The sequence below is a fragment of the Nymphalis io genome, chromosome 1 (assembly GCF_905147045.1).
Source record: "Nymphalis io chromosome 1, ilAglIoxx1.1, whole genome shotgun sequence".
Taxonomy (NCBI): domain Eukaryota; kingdom Metazoa; phylum Arthropoda; class Insecta; order Lepidoptera; family Nymphalidae; genus Nymphalis; species Nymphalis io.
Window position 1 is genome coordinate 15,087,364 of NC_065888.1, and position 15,112 is coordinate 15,102,475.

A 15,112-nucleotide genomic window follows, 5' to 3' on the forward strand; every position below is an offset into this window, starting at 1 on the left:
GAAATGAAGTAAAGTGGATCAGATAAGCAATATACATCTCGACCTTTAATTCGCAATGACATCGTCTTAAGCTCAAAGCGCTTTCAAGCTACTTTAAAACTAAATTTATCCTGACATTTTATCACTTAGCCATTATTAAATTCCGATAGCTCTGACGAGTATGTAAAATTTGTAGTAATCATAAAATCGTACATTCCTTAACTTGTAGTTTATTACATAAATGAAAGATATAGCCAAAAAAGCATAAATAGCAGCATGTTTGTGTAATAAAAAATACGATCTCTCGAAATTTCCAGTCACCTACCAGGTGATTAATTAAGTGATCCAATAGAATATTAAACCGGATATAGTATCGTAATTGTAATGTCATTCGTACATCCTGTCATGTCACATGTCATTGGTTATTAAAATTGACAATAAATTTTCAATAAATGAACATGTAGATAACACAGTGGCCAGGGGTAACTAAAAATGGTTTTCATTCTATACCAGCAGATCGTTCTGGCTTCGCACGTGTAGGTAAGAAAAAAATTTAGTTTGGAACTGATTTGCGTAATACATTTTTTTTATTTTTTTATTTAATACGTGCTTATTGAGCGTCTATGTCGCCGAAGAAATGACTGACGAATTTCAAGACAATCGGGTCGACGTACTTACGGTACGACGTCACTTATTAGAATAGCAACACCACACAACAATCAATCTACAAGACGTATGTCATATAGGTTGGTCGGTTTGCAGACGTCAAGTGTGAAAAATATAAGACGGGTGCCTATTTTATTATGTAGCCGACTGATGGAAATATAAAATATAAAGGAGTATGTCCGTAGCGCGTGTGATCGTTTGTCTAGTGACCCCCTTGGTCTCTTGGTCTCTTGCTCTCAGGACAGCGCCAGCGCCGGACGTGCGCACTGACTGATTTAATAAAATCAACATATTGGACGACAATGGCGGCCATTCAAATGGCAATCCATTTGAATGGCCGTATTTATTTGAAATCATAAGTAGATTGTGTCCTTAAAAATATATTTTTCGTTTATCTAACGTAATTTTTGAGTGAAAGTCATTCTTGTTACGGTTACGCTTTAAATTTATTAAATGCTTGAAATATCAACACGTTAATTTAAACCTCACATCTTAAGTCGTTGTTGAGAATAAATGTATGGATACTAACCTGCTTCAAGACGCATGTCTCGGGAAAGCACCGTGCCCACTGTACCAGCAGCGCGGCACCGATACACAGCAGCGTGAACGTCGCTGCGGTACTGTGCCGCTGAGAAGGAGCCGAGCCACAGCGTGCCATTTGGCAGAGCTTCTCTGCAATAAAGAATACAATTATTTAAATACATATATTATTAGGTAAGTATAACAATAATAATAATAAATAACTTTATTCACCAAAAGAAACAAAGACAAAATTAAGGTACAAAACCATAAAAAAGAGTTAACAATATGATATTTGATAATTTGGTGAAAAGATCGTAGTCTGGGCTAGGCTGCTTTTTAGTCTACGCCTTGTACATATGCTGCCAACACAAACGTTACATTCAGTGCAGCAAAAGGTAAAAGAAGATAAAATATCTCATTTAGAAGTAATTTATTAAAATCGAGTTTAATATACAATGGAAGAACACTAATTGTCTTATATACAGTGTTGCCGTGACAACAAGTTAATCTCTGTGAGTACGTTGCCACGTGATTCACGAAGCCTGTAATTTGTAAAAAAAATTAGGTAAAAAAAACAATACAAGAAGTCAAAATATTTTGAAATGAGCCAATATAATTTATGGAAGCCGTTAGTTAAAAAGTAACATTAGACTAGACTTTATAATAATAAACAAAAGCGCAAATTCATTTTGTTAGTTGTCATCATAATAGTATTGAGTAAAAAATACTTCTGAACTTTTTTTTAGACATTCGCAGGCTTAATTGCTTGCAAGTAATTTTAAATCAGACGTTGTTATTTAAAAAAGTGACTGATAACAAAAATACTCATAATATATATATATTTTTTTTTATATTCGCCGGGAGGGCAAATGACTCTACTCCACCTGATGGTAAGTGGTAGTAGAGTCCAAACGCGACGACGGCCAGTACAGACGGGAAAAACTTTCTGCACTAGCCGCCTTCGCCTTGCCGGCCCGCAAGATGCCTCTTCACGCCTCGTTTGAAGGAACCCGGGTTGTAAGAGGAGGGGAACACGTGAGCTGGTAAGGAATTCCATTTTTTGGAAGTGCGACAAAGAAAGGAGTTGCCAAATTTCTTTGTTCGCGATGGAATTGATGTCACAGTTAGGCGGTGACATCGAGAACCAGCTCGCGTGGACTTAAGAAGGAAGGGGGAAGCAGGAATTAGAGAGAATAATTCCTCAGAGCACTCGCCGTGATACAGTCGATAGAAAGCGCTCAGTGCTGCTATCTCACGACGCAATTGTAAAGGTTCAAGGGTGTTTGTGACCTTTACGTCGCCAATAATGCGTACGGCACGTCGCTGCAACCGGTCCAAGGCCTCAAGTAGGTACTTAGCGGAGCCATCCCAAAGGTGCGAGCAATATTCCACGCAAGACCGTACCTGTGTTTTGTACAGCAGGCACAGTTGTTGTGGCGTGAAAAAGCGCCGCACCTTGTTCAGAACTCCGAGTTTCCGTGAAGCTGTTTTTATAACAGCCTCGATGTAATCCCTTGGACTAAGGTCGCAGCGAACGTCAATCCCCAGCATGGCGATTTTGCTTTGCATCACCAGCGGAGTACCACAGAGGGAGGGAAGAGGGGAAAATGTTGACTTTTTCGCCGTGAGAGCGCATACCTGTGTTTTCTTGGCATTAAACTCAACAAGATTATCAGAGCCCCATTTGGCAATGAGCTCTAACGTCCTATCGAGTTCAATGACAAGATCCTTCCGCCTCTCCTCAATTTCCGCTCGCCCAGCCACTGCGCGTCCGTGGTATCCACCATGCACTGTACTATCGTCTGCATAGCAATGTATGTTCCCAAGAGAGAGCATGTCATTGATATGCAAAAGAAAGAGTGTGGGAGATAGCACAGATCCCTGGGGGACCCCAGCATTCACTACATAGAATTGTGAAGCGCAACCATCAACTAAAACACGAAGGCTACGCTTGTGTAGGAAGCTGGCAATCCAGGTGCATAGCTGAGCAGGCAGACCATATATATTTAAAATTGACTTTACGGTCGTTCGAATTAAAAAACAACACTAGGATATTAGCATGATTGAGAAGTTCCAGCGTTGAGGATAAAAGGGTTGCTCGTTGAACTTAGTTCTGAATACTTAAAGAAAAACTTAAGTTTGAAGTAGAATATAAGCTGAGTACTACTTTACCAAAAATCACGTTTAAATTTTATCTCAAAGTTCTATTTATTTATTCAATTTCTCTTTTTCATGGTTCATGATATATCATGACGGTCTATCGGGAGAGTACAAAAGGAATCGGCGCCAAACGATGCAAGATACTGACTGATCACGGCGGAATACAATTTATAATTTATTAATGAAAGGAATTCGGGCGTTTATTTCCATTCAATTCCATATTGCTTTGAATGCGAAATCGTTACAATCGAATTCGTGCCTGAATAAGATTGATGACGTACAATTTTGTGTGTTGGAAAATAAATTAAATTATGGAAAAAAGCAAGGAAATCGTTCACATTAAGCTGGTCGATACAAAACATTGGATTCTCGTTCGGATTAAATGTCGTTTCTGTATATCTATTTACGTAGTTAATACATTTCTCAGTTGTAGCTGAGAAATATATTTCTTAATTTTTTCTTTGGATAATTTTACTGAAGCCTAGCTATCGCTCAGCTTGAGTTACAGAGCATTTTTTGTAAGAAATTTTGTAATACGATACCCCTCTATTATATACTTTTCTTGTAGTACCAGAAGCCTTCTAGGAAGTGCAACGATTAAACTCAATTGGATCTCAATGATTACTAAGATATAAAAGACAAAAAAATCAATTATTTTTCTCATCCTTACCGTTATTTTGTAATAAAAATTATAAGCGGACATATTAAACATTTTTAACATTTCAACTAAATAAAATAAATCGCCTCTAAGCAAGTAATTAGAGGCACACTCGCTGTGGTATTAATTAAACGTAGGATAAATATGAGTTTATTACTGGCCCTTAATTGCGTCGTCTTAATGATGCGACGCGGCTGCTTCCTAACTTGTCTTGCAATATATTAAGGGTAGATTGTTTTTATTTGAAAAATAAATATATACTTCTAATTTAATAATCGACCTAGTTAGACTGGACTACGTTGCAGTAATTTTTGTGAGATTGTAATTTGTTAATAAGCTTATATCAGATACCCATAGGTATACCCAATGTCATGGTGATCCTTTGAACGGTAAAACGTTAATGTGCTGCAGCGCCATCTAGAGGCGAGTTACAACAGAAGGATAACAAAAGCCTTCTTTATAAAAAGTGTCAAATTTATTAAAATGAGTATCTTATACAATTATAGTTTTCACAAGCGGCTTTACCTGCGCGTTAGAGGAGAGAGTTTCTAGGTAGAATATGTATGCCTTGAAGCTTGAACCCCAAACTTTGTATGAATACAAAGTTTTATTAAAATCGGTTCAGTAGTTCAGCTGTGAAAGCGTAGATAAGATAATTAATTTCGTATTTTGATATTTTACTTTACGCAAAAAGCTTTTATATCATATGAAATTGTCTTATTTAACAATATGACGCATTTTATTTAATTCAAAGTTTATTTTATTATTTTTAGAACATTAAGTTAACTGTACATTTAAGAAATATTCACAAATTGTTTTAGTATTGACACATTTTGTATAAATGTCAGATTTTATGATGATATTAATCTATAAGTATGTGCCCTCAAGAACTGTTATATCATACAAAATTATATCCCTTCTAGTATATGCATAGAGCTTTTGTATTAAATGTACTTGATAGAAGATAAATTTAGCTTCCGATGAAAGCGTATAGAAAAGAAATTGAACTTTGAACGGAATTCTGATACACATAAAGTTTGATCATATTTCCTGAATAAAAATAAAGCGGATTGTAAGATGAGCATGCACAAGTTTATTAAAGTTTTCAGCTAAATTTATTGCATGAAATAGTTGGTAAATTTCACCCTCAAATTTCAACACTTAAAATTGTGGCTGGACCGACGATAATGATCGATACCAACTTTTCGTATAAAGGCGGTGCTGTTTCCTCCAATCAGTAATTGAAACTTGATTAAAAATGACAGACATAGCAATTACCGTAAGTTTTTATACAATAAATCTAAATGTTAAACGAAATAAACACCGAGTAATAAATTGAAGAAGGAGAATATATAGAGAGTAGTGAGAGGAGTAAAGTACACCACTTTGGCCATGAGGTCCTGGGTTCAAGCCCCAGGTCAGGCCGATAAAAAGTTATTGGGTTTTTCGGTTGAAGGTTATCAATAGCAACCCGAAGTCAGTAAGCTGGAAGTGTCTTTACTCCTGTGCCTCGGAAAGCAAAGATTATTAGAGTGAGGGTATAGAGAGTGCACCTTTTTTTGCGCAGTTCAGAAGGACATCATCATCAATACTGTATGATTCCATGTTGAGACAAAATAATACGACGAACGAATATACATTTCTGATAATAATAATTGTGCTAAACTCCTAATACCATGTAAGTCGCTTCCCCTTAACTCCTAATGATGAAGTAAAGGTGTCGCCGCCGCGAACGTTAACACAAACATAGGACGATCCACATACGTATGATAATGAAGGCGCTCTAATTGTGTCTCGATACAGCTTCCTGTATCCTGCTGTCTGGTCTCTGAACTCTTGACTAAAAATAATAAATATTTTTCAAAAAAATAAGGCTTAAAAAGCAGACGAGATATTTTTTTTAATATTGCTCAAGTTGGGTTTGTATGTGTCCTTTTATTTTTCTTTTACTAATATTTTTACAGAAAACTGTTAACAACATGTATGGTTATATTTCTGTCACAGCTATTTGTTACAATTGAGTCCTGACCTTAAGATTTCTTAGAACAGTTGGTTCGCAATTCTTTCTTCTTGGCAAATGTACTGGTATTTCGAAAATGAATCTTCTTTTGACAATTATTTGGGAAACAAGTATTCGTCCACAATTCATTTTCACTGAGAATCGTTTCTTAAGCCATGAGCCACCTGATTTTAAATGATCACTTTTCTCCGTAGACTTGAGCATTATGTAAAGTAAGCCAATATTAAACTTATAATACGTCGCCAAGGTAATGTTTAAGATATTGTAATGTATTTGTACCTGTATTTAGACTAAGTCACTCACCCTTCAAATCGAATTTCATTCAAAGAAAGTAATACAAAGATTTGAATTATGGTGGTAGGGAACTCTACCACTAGCCCATATATTATACAGGCTTCAGATTCAAGTATACCAAAAAAGTATGAATCTCCATCGACCGATATAAAAAAATAATCGAATAAATGGAAAATAGGCAAAACGTGACTTTGTTTTAATATTATTTATAGAAGCAAATATAACGAGCGTTATTCATTAATAATTCGTAAACAAAGCATAACGCTCACAGCAAACAGCCCCAGCGGGACGTGTGTAGAACAAAAACTAAATCCATCAGAGCTGTATATCAATTCACCGACTATGGTAACGGGGTCAACAAGGGTCTGTTGAAATTCAAACTAGCCCGCAGTTTCGGGCCTTACAAATATTTACTCAACGTAAGGCATGAGATTAGGGATTCATGGCTAATAATAGCTCAAATTATTACATATTATTTACTTTATATATACAATGTATATATTTATAATTTTTGTTTTATTCATAATACATGAAATTATTGAAACGAATACTTTTCAAAGAACATTTAAATTACCTAATACATATTAATAATAATACGAAGGCAATGTCTAAGGGCGTTGGTCCATATGCTCGTCCGCCTTCCAATTCTATAAAAAAAAATTAAAACATCTAATGATGTAATTCGAGCTTACGATAAACTCGGAGTTTTTGAAACAAAAAGTTTAATAAAAATTTTAACTTAGCAAACATTATATATTAATTACCGTATTTATGTAATATAAATAATACAAAAACATTTTTATGAACAGTAAGAGTTAAATAAAGCAATCATACTGAATCGCTTACGCTTGTAACTCGCGCGTTAAAGCGTTCTCGATAGGATCGTAGAATGGTTATTGCAGTATATAAGGATGTTGGTTTTACGGCCTATCCTGAACACTGTTTGTGCTTGCGAGGCAAACATGTTCGCATAATTATGTAAATGGGGATACGCATTAACATCGACCTCGCTCCAATAAGCGGATAGCTTACTAGATCGTTACTAATTTGATGTAATTACTTTGCTACTAAATTATTTATAGATAATTACAAATTTTGTAGCATTCAAATATATATTTCAAAACCTTACCTAAATAACATTATGAAAATTATTTAATATTATAGAAAAGGACAACTCAAATTATACATAGATAGATAATTATATTTATCAGCGTTTTTTATAACCAAATATTACTAGAATATTTATGTATAATTGTTACTTTTTATATATTATCATCGGACAATGAGGATTGTTATAAGGCTACTCCTACAGGAACGGTATTAAATATGAAAAAAAATGGATATTTTACAATTTTTTTATAAAAATTCCATTTACGGCAAACACAAATTCAATTACGAAGGAGTTTGTAGCGACCGCACCTGTTGGCGAGAAAAAACAATTTCCCAACTGAATCAGGCTCGAAGGACCATAAAGAGATATAACGACCCCACCTTTGTCCGAATGGCGGTGGGCAATTTTCTGAAGAAAGCCTCAGGGGTATAACTGTATATTAATCCACTTTCAAGCATTATAGACGGGAATATTTTAAATTGTGTTTCACGCACCACTTTTTAATGCAAACAAGATTTTTCCAGCACAAAGAGCCGGCTTAATGTAGTGAGTTAATAAAATTACGTACTGGTGGAGGTGGACTGCAAATCTAATACACAACTTAATTTACTCTTATGTAGTTTTACTGACGCTGGTAAAAGAATGTAAAAAAATATTAAGATACCTAATATGAAAAGTAAATTTATAATATCGAGTTATTCTCGTAGATTATATAATCTAGAGTACAGGTCAGTACTCTTCTCCTCTTGAAGAGAAAGTTTTGAGCTCATTCAACCATGTTCGCTCATTGCTCCAATGCCGGTTACACACACATATTATACATATACACTGGATACACACCTTCATGACTTTTATGACGTTCTAAGAGTGACAGAGACAACAACATTGTTCAAAATTAATAAGGACAATGACACCTAAATATAAAATATGCTCACCTAGATCACCTGATGGTAAGTGGTCACCAACACCCATAGACATTGGAATTGTAAGAAATCGCCAATGCGCAACCAACCTTGGGAGCTAAGATGTTATGTCCCTTGTGCCTGTAATTAAACTGGCTCACTCACCCTTCAAACCGAAACACAACAATACCAAGTACTGCTGTTTTGCGGTAGAATATCTGATCAGTGGGTGGTACCTACTCAGACGAGCTTGCACAACGCTCTACCACCTTCTTAGCCGATCATCATGAAGTTACTAATATTTTTACAGAAAACTGTTAACAACATGTATGGTTATATTTCTGTCACAGCTATTTGTTACAATTGAGTCCTGACCTTAAGATTTCTTAGAACAGTTGGTTCGCAATTCTTCCTTCTTGGCAAATGTACTGGTATTTCGAAAATGAATCTTCTTCTGACAATTATTTGGGAAACAAGTATTTGTCCACAATTAATTTTCACTGCGAATAGTTTCTTAAGCCATGAGCCACCTGATTTTAAATGATCACTTTTATCCGTAGACTTGGGCATTATGTAAAGTAAGCCAATATTAAACTTATAATACGTCGCCAAGGTAATGTTTAAGATATTGTAATGTATTTGTACCTGTATTTAGACTAAGTCAGTCACCCTTCAAATCAAATTTCATTCAAAGAAAGTAATACAAAGATTTGAATTATGGTGTTTGAATATTTAATGTAAGGGAACTCTACCACTAGCCCATATATTATACAGGCTTCAGATTCAAGTATACCAAAAAAGTATGAATCTCCATCGACCGATATAAAAAAATAATCGAATAAATGGAAAATAGGCAAAACGTGACTTTGTTTTAATATTATTTATAGAAGCAAATATAACGAGCGTTATTCATTAATTCGTAAACAAAGCATAACGCTATCATTATATTATTATACAGGCTTCAGATTAGCCGACCATCATGAAGTTTTGCATTCACGTTCTCAGGGTGCACAAATGGATATAAAGTACTTAACAGCTCTCGCTCCCAACACGCGGGTGGAGCCGCGGGCGTGAATATTATAAATATCATTGCCTTATGTGTTAATAACTAGCATGTTATTTGATTTTTTTTAATTACAATTTGAAGTACATAAAGGAAATTTAATCTAAGTTAATAGCAGTCACTTTTTAAGAATCAAGTTTTTACAAAATTCTTTCATCTCAATCAAGAATTCTTTCAGGCTCTCACAAAATAAATGAAAATATTAACAATGAAGCAAATTGGGGAATTTATTGTAAATCAATCCTTATTACAGAGACTGTATAAATCAATTTGGATTGTCGTATTTTCAAGATAACTGTCCTTTTAATATTACGACATTCAATTCCTTTATATAAAATGAGTATAATCATATTTTATCAGAATTTAAATAGGTTTTATATATTAAAATGCTTTGATGTTTGCGCTTGGCAATCATAAGTGTTCGCTACGTTACGGAGGTCGAGTGAATAAATTTAGACGGGATCCGATCGGCTTTTGTTGGACGACCTTTGGCCATTTCCGACGAAAGGTTGTTAAGGAACTTTTATTGCGAGCCTTTCGCTTTCCTATAAGATTAAAATGCGACGGAACCGCCCCGGGATACATTTAGCTTATCGTCAGTTTACTTATATATTCAATTTTACGAAAATTGGAATTTTGTCACGGCAGCGTTTAATATTCAGCCGTGGTATATCTTTTGTACATCACTTTGATCGTAATTGTTTTCAGAAGCGTTTAATATCTCTACTAAAGTTAATAAGGACTTCGATTTTAGTTAAATGAGCATTATAATTAATAAATAATGTAAATGTAAAAGCTTATGAGGATAAATTCATCCTTGTCACGCAAAACTTACTAAGCAAATTTGAATGGAATTTGGAATAGAGATCGCTTATACTACTAAGCTTCCTAATACCTGTCCCGATCAATACGCGGACATAGCTGTGAGCGGAAGCTAGTCGAATTACCAAACTGAAGACATTGTTTATTAGTTTGAAAGCGATGATATCAGTATCTAACAATTTGATTTGAATGACCAATTTATTAAGAAAAATTTATATAGACTGTCATAACGATCAGTACGTTTATTAGTTATAGTGTAATATAACAAAAAAATATATATATTTTCTGTTAGTAAATCATCACACACTGTCAAATTTTAAGAATTTGTTAGAATACGAATATAATAATAGAATACGACGAGTATTTAATATTTAGCGACCGTTATGTCATCACTTCGCTAAATTGTATTAGAGAACGTTTATCACTTATTAATGAATTAAATTAAATTATCGTCTTTAATTAAAACAATATTGACAAACTATGTACAGTGTAATCGAGAGTTCTAAGCTAAGTTTTATGTTTGCATTGAATAGTAATTATATAAAAGAATTATATATTACAATGACACAAATATATTTTAAAGCTAAAATATTTTGGAGAAATACAGAGAAACCCCTTTCAGTTTTATGTTTTTTTACATATTTTTCATATAAAATCCACGAAGATAAGTATCGGGCTAAGTGTCGGAAGTACGTGCCTTCGGAGCTAAACTGCTAATTTTTGTCCCTATTCTTATATGAAAAATATATGAGTATATACTTTTATGTTTTTATGGACTTTTTAAATCTTATTTCATGTTTCATTGACAGTCTACATATTAAACACCCAGTATTATGGAGCTATATAGTATACAGAGTGATGTAAAGTGTGTAAGTTAGCATAGAGTAATTACATAAAACATGAACATATCTGTTTGTCCTGAGTCTGGGTGTAATTATCTATATAAGTATGTATTTACAAAAGTAGTATATGTAGTATATCAGTTGTCTGGTTTCCATAGCACAAGCTCTGCTTAGTTTGGGATCAGATAACCATGTGTGAATAATGTCCCAGGAAATTATTATTATTATAATTTTTCTACAAACAGTTGGTTTTTATTACCTTAAAATAATATTTAAGTAGTTAGTAGGTGTTCGGTTAACAATCATTTCAATTTTAATCTAAGTTTTAAGTATTTCTTCAGACTTATCAAATATAATGGCAATATAATGCCTCAAATTTCATTAATTGTTTTTAATTATCATTTTCATTTCGTCTCTTTTTTACTAGTAATTCGAAATTCTGAAATGTGTTTTGAAGAAGATATTTTTGATAATTAGTTTTGCTATCGATTTTCGTTAGACATCGTCCTTTATTTTCAATACAATTGAAAAATATTCCTTAATTTATGATCTGCCTTATCTATTTCATGCTCGTAGCGCACTATGTACAATGTTATGTACAAGTTGATTAGGTAACATATTTCAACGTTTTAAATAATAAAAAATAATAGTAAATGTCCCACTACTAGGTTAAGCTTACTCGTGCTGATTCGGTGTGGGTGGGCGGATGAAAGCGGCAGATTTTCATCCGCCACAGGATCCCTCATAATGTTTTCTTTTTTTCACAAGCGAGCACGAGATGATTTATAAGCATAAATTTAAGGATTGTTGGCTAAACATTCACGTCTTCTACGGTAATCATGGCCTGGTTCGGCATTAAATAATAAAATATACAAAAAAATTAATAAAAATAAAACATTTATATCAGTACTTTTATACCATTAACACACTTTGAATTTATTGGTCCTTACTGATGGATCATTAATTACTTGTAGAGATTTCTGCATAACATTTACTGCTTTCTTTCTAACCAAAAAAACTGAGTGATTTCCATAAACTTGACCTGGGTTTTCAAAGCGTTGATTTTTTTTGGTATATAAAATTATTCGGCAGACGGGAAAATGGTCCGACTGACGGTAAGTGGATAGCACCGACCGACCAACATTGGCACCGTTAGTAATTTTAGCTATCCCTTACATCGTCAATGCGCAACCAACCTCAATAATCCTCTTTTTCCCTTGTCCTTGTTGTTTATTACAAATAAAACCGGCTCACTTACCATTCAAACCGGAACACAACAATACTGATTATTGCTGTATGGCGGTAAAATATGTAAGTGGCACCTATCCAGACGAGCTTGCACATATCCCTATCAATAAGTAAAATTATTAAGCAGTATCTTAAGACAGCCACTAGATCAACAAAGCAGGAATGAAATGACGATTAATACTAACATCACAAATGAAACCTAATTATACACAAAAATGCTATTATGATATTAAATTAATAATGTACAAAAGCGTATTTATCACAAAACAATTATTCTTCCAATTAACTTTACAGTACTGTGTGGTATTAAGTCTTTAGTTTTAACAATTTAACATTAATGTAAATAACATAAAGTTATGTGCCAGTAGGAGTTCAATTTCAATTCAAAAAACACACGAAGAGTGACAATCTCCGCTGGAGTCGAGCATGTTTTGAATATCTTTGAAGGTTGTGTGAAGGCTGAGGATGCCGGAGGGATATTTCGTGATTTGATTTGCGCAAGGATTTTGATTTTGACTTTCACTATTTGTATTAATCTAAAAAATATATATATAATTCAGGAAATTGAAATATACAATACATGTCGATACATAATGTATGAAAAATATATTATTAAATTATAGGATATTGTTTTTAACACAGCTACTACTTACACATGTCGATGGTAAATACGAGGCAAACTATAATATTTAAAACACAGACGCACAAACATATATTTTATGTGATCGTACGCTGTTGTGGGGTATGTGTATAGTCCAGGTAAATACGAAGGTATTATAGCACATAAGTCTGAGCGTAATTACTGGCGTACTCTTAACTCCCTTAATCTCCCAGACCGATAATACGACAATCTGACGACTAAAAATACGAAATGGCTTTACGTACATTCGGAGTCACCACAAAATATTTAATCCTCGTCTGGTCGTGAAAATTCATTCCGAGAGAATTAAATAAGTATTATTGCCCTTTGTCGGACTTAGAACTCCGTACTTTTAAATTTATTTATTTATTTCTTGTACCTAATGAAGTAAATGATTATTTCGATATATATGTTATCTATATTAATATTATAACTGCGAAAATTGCTCTGTCTATTTGTCTGACAACTGAACCGATTTGAATGAAATTTAGTATGAAGCAAGCTTGAACACAAGGGCTTTTTTTATATTGGATGGAAGTGTGACCGGTAGTGCAACTTTAACAGTGACCTTATACACATACCTAGTGTATGTAATAAAACGTGTTAGGAGCGTTAACGAGCCGGCGTCGAAGCGTGATTGGGACGGGTCGATTGCTCGGCCCAATATTGTCCCCCGTTAAGCCCCTATATTGGCTTTACGGTCTGTTTGTTATATATTTCACCAAAATACATAACGTGTTTTATAGCTCGGGCCGTTGTGATGTTATTTTCAGAACGATTCAGAGAACTAAAAAAAAGCAGTATACATAAAATGGATGGAAAATTAAAAAGAAACGTGATAGTATTCGTAAAAAACTGTGAAATAAAACGAATAAATACTATATAAATTAACATACGAGTCTAATTTCTTTTTGTTTTTCAAGTTTAGACATATAGTGTGACTGGTGCAAGTTTTTTTACTATTCGATAGCGTTGAAGTTAACGGCGATTTGTATAGAATTCCGATTGTTGTCAGTAGACGGCACTGTTTTCATTAATCGCACGCAGTTTAATGGTGATCCTTGCGCGTTGTTACTCGTGTCAGTTACATAACATGTTTATTACGTCTTAATTCATCTTATTGCTTAAATTGCCTTTGCCTTACCAGGCTCCGGTTCTAATTGTCATGTCCCAAGAGACGTTACAACAAGCAAACCATCGATTGTCTCTTTGGTACAATCAATAGTAATGTACTTGTATGATAAGTCTAGCAGCTAGTTTATAAGGCTGAAATTGCTGACGTCCTTAAAGTTTGAATTAGGCTTGAGTTAAGAAGTTGGTGGTGGTAGACGCACGAGTACCCTTTAGTTTTGCATCTGATCTCTCTTCGGTTCGATTTTCGGACATTTCGGACTATGTATCTGAGGGAATAGAGAGTTCACATGTGTGTACGCACTCACCTTCACCCTAATATCGCCAACACAAATTGCTAGCCTCCGAGATTACACGCTGTAGGCGGAATTTGACAAGCAGGGCATTATTATTATTAAATTAGTCTGGTTCACTTGCACTATAAACTAAATGTATATTCCATAACAATATAAGACACATGTTATGAAGACGATACGAAATCGACCTATGTTAATGAAGAGCTTTAGTTACCTGTATATGACTCACTAGTTTACCTTATGAAGATATCTATAAGTATTTTTTTTTGTATATAAGTATGTGAAAGTATTAGTATACAGATGTAAACGAAAAAATATGCCAATGCAAAATGTAGCTTCGTTTTATATAGTTTATAAAATACTGTTCGTCGCAAGTACTATTAAGATAGGACCTTTTGGATTGAAGCACCGTTTGATCTTAATAGATTTGTTAAATGTTGTTCGATGAATTGTAAAAATACAAATAAAAAACTAAACAGCAATGTTTGTACTTCAGTAAATAACAAATCCACTATATTATATCGGATAACATTACGAAATAAGAAATGTCTAAAATATTTTTTCCGAACGGTGTTCATATATAACTTTTTACCCCGTGCTGCGTCATTTCCCTGTCACTGATAACTGATGACTTTGATTGACGAGTCTTAGTGTTAGGGTCAAATGAAACTTTCAACCGTCACTCAAACTACTACTAAGCAAAAAATTGAATTATTTTCAAGATAAAAGGCTTATATTAACAAACGATTATACAGAAA

The 15,112-nt window shown here is 34.0% G+C and overlaps 1 protein-coding gene across 1 annotated transcript in view; it reads right to left on the reverse strand.

Annotated features, from left to right (window-relative positions):
- LOC126781824 (cell adhesion molecule Dscam2-like) overlaps positions 1-15,112 on the reverse strand; it is an 87,595-nt gene that overhangs the window by 54,616 nt on the left and 17,867 nt on the right. The window contains exon 3 of the mRNA XM_050506894.1: positions 1,175-1,317. Coding sequence (XP_050362851.1) covers positions 1,175-1,317 — 143 coding nt within the window. The remainder of the gene's footprint in view (positions 1-1,174; positions 1,318-15,112) is intronic.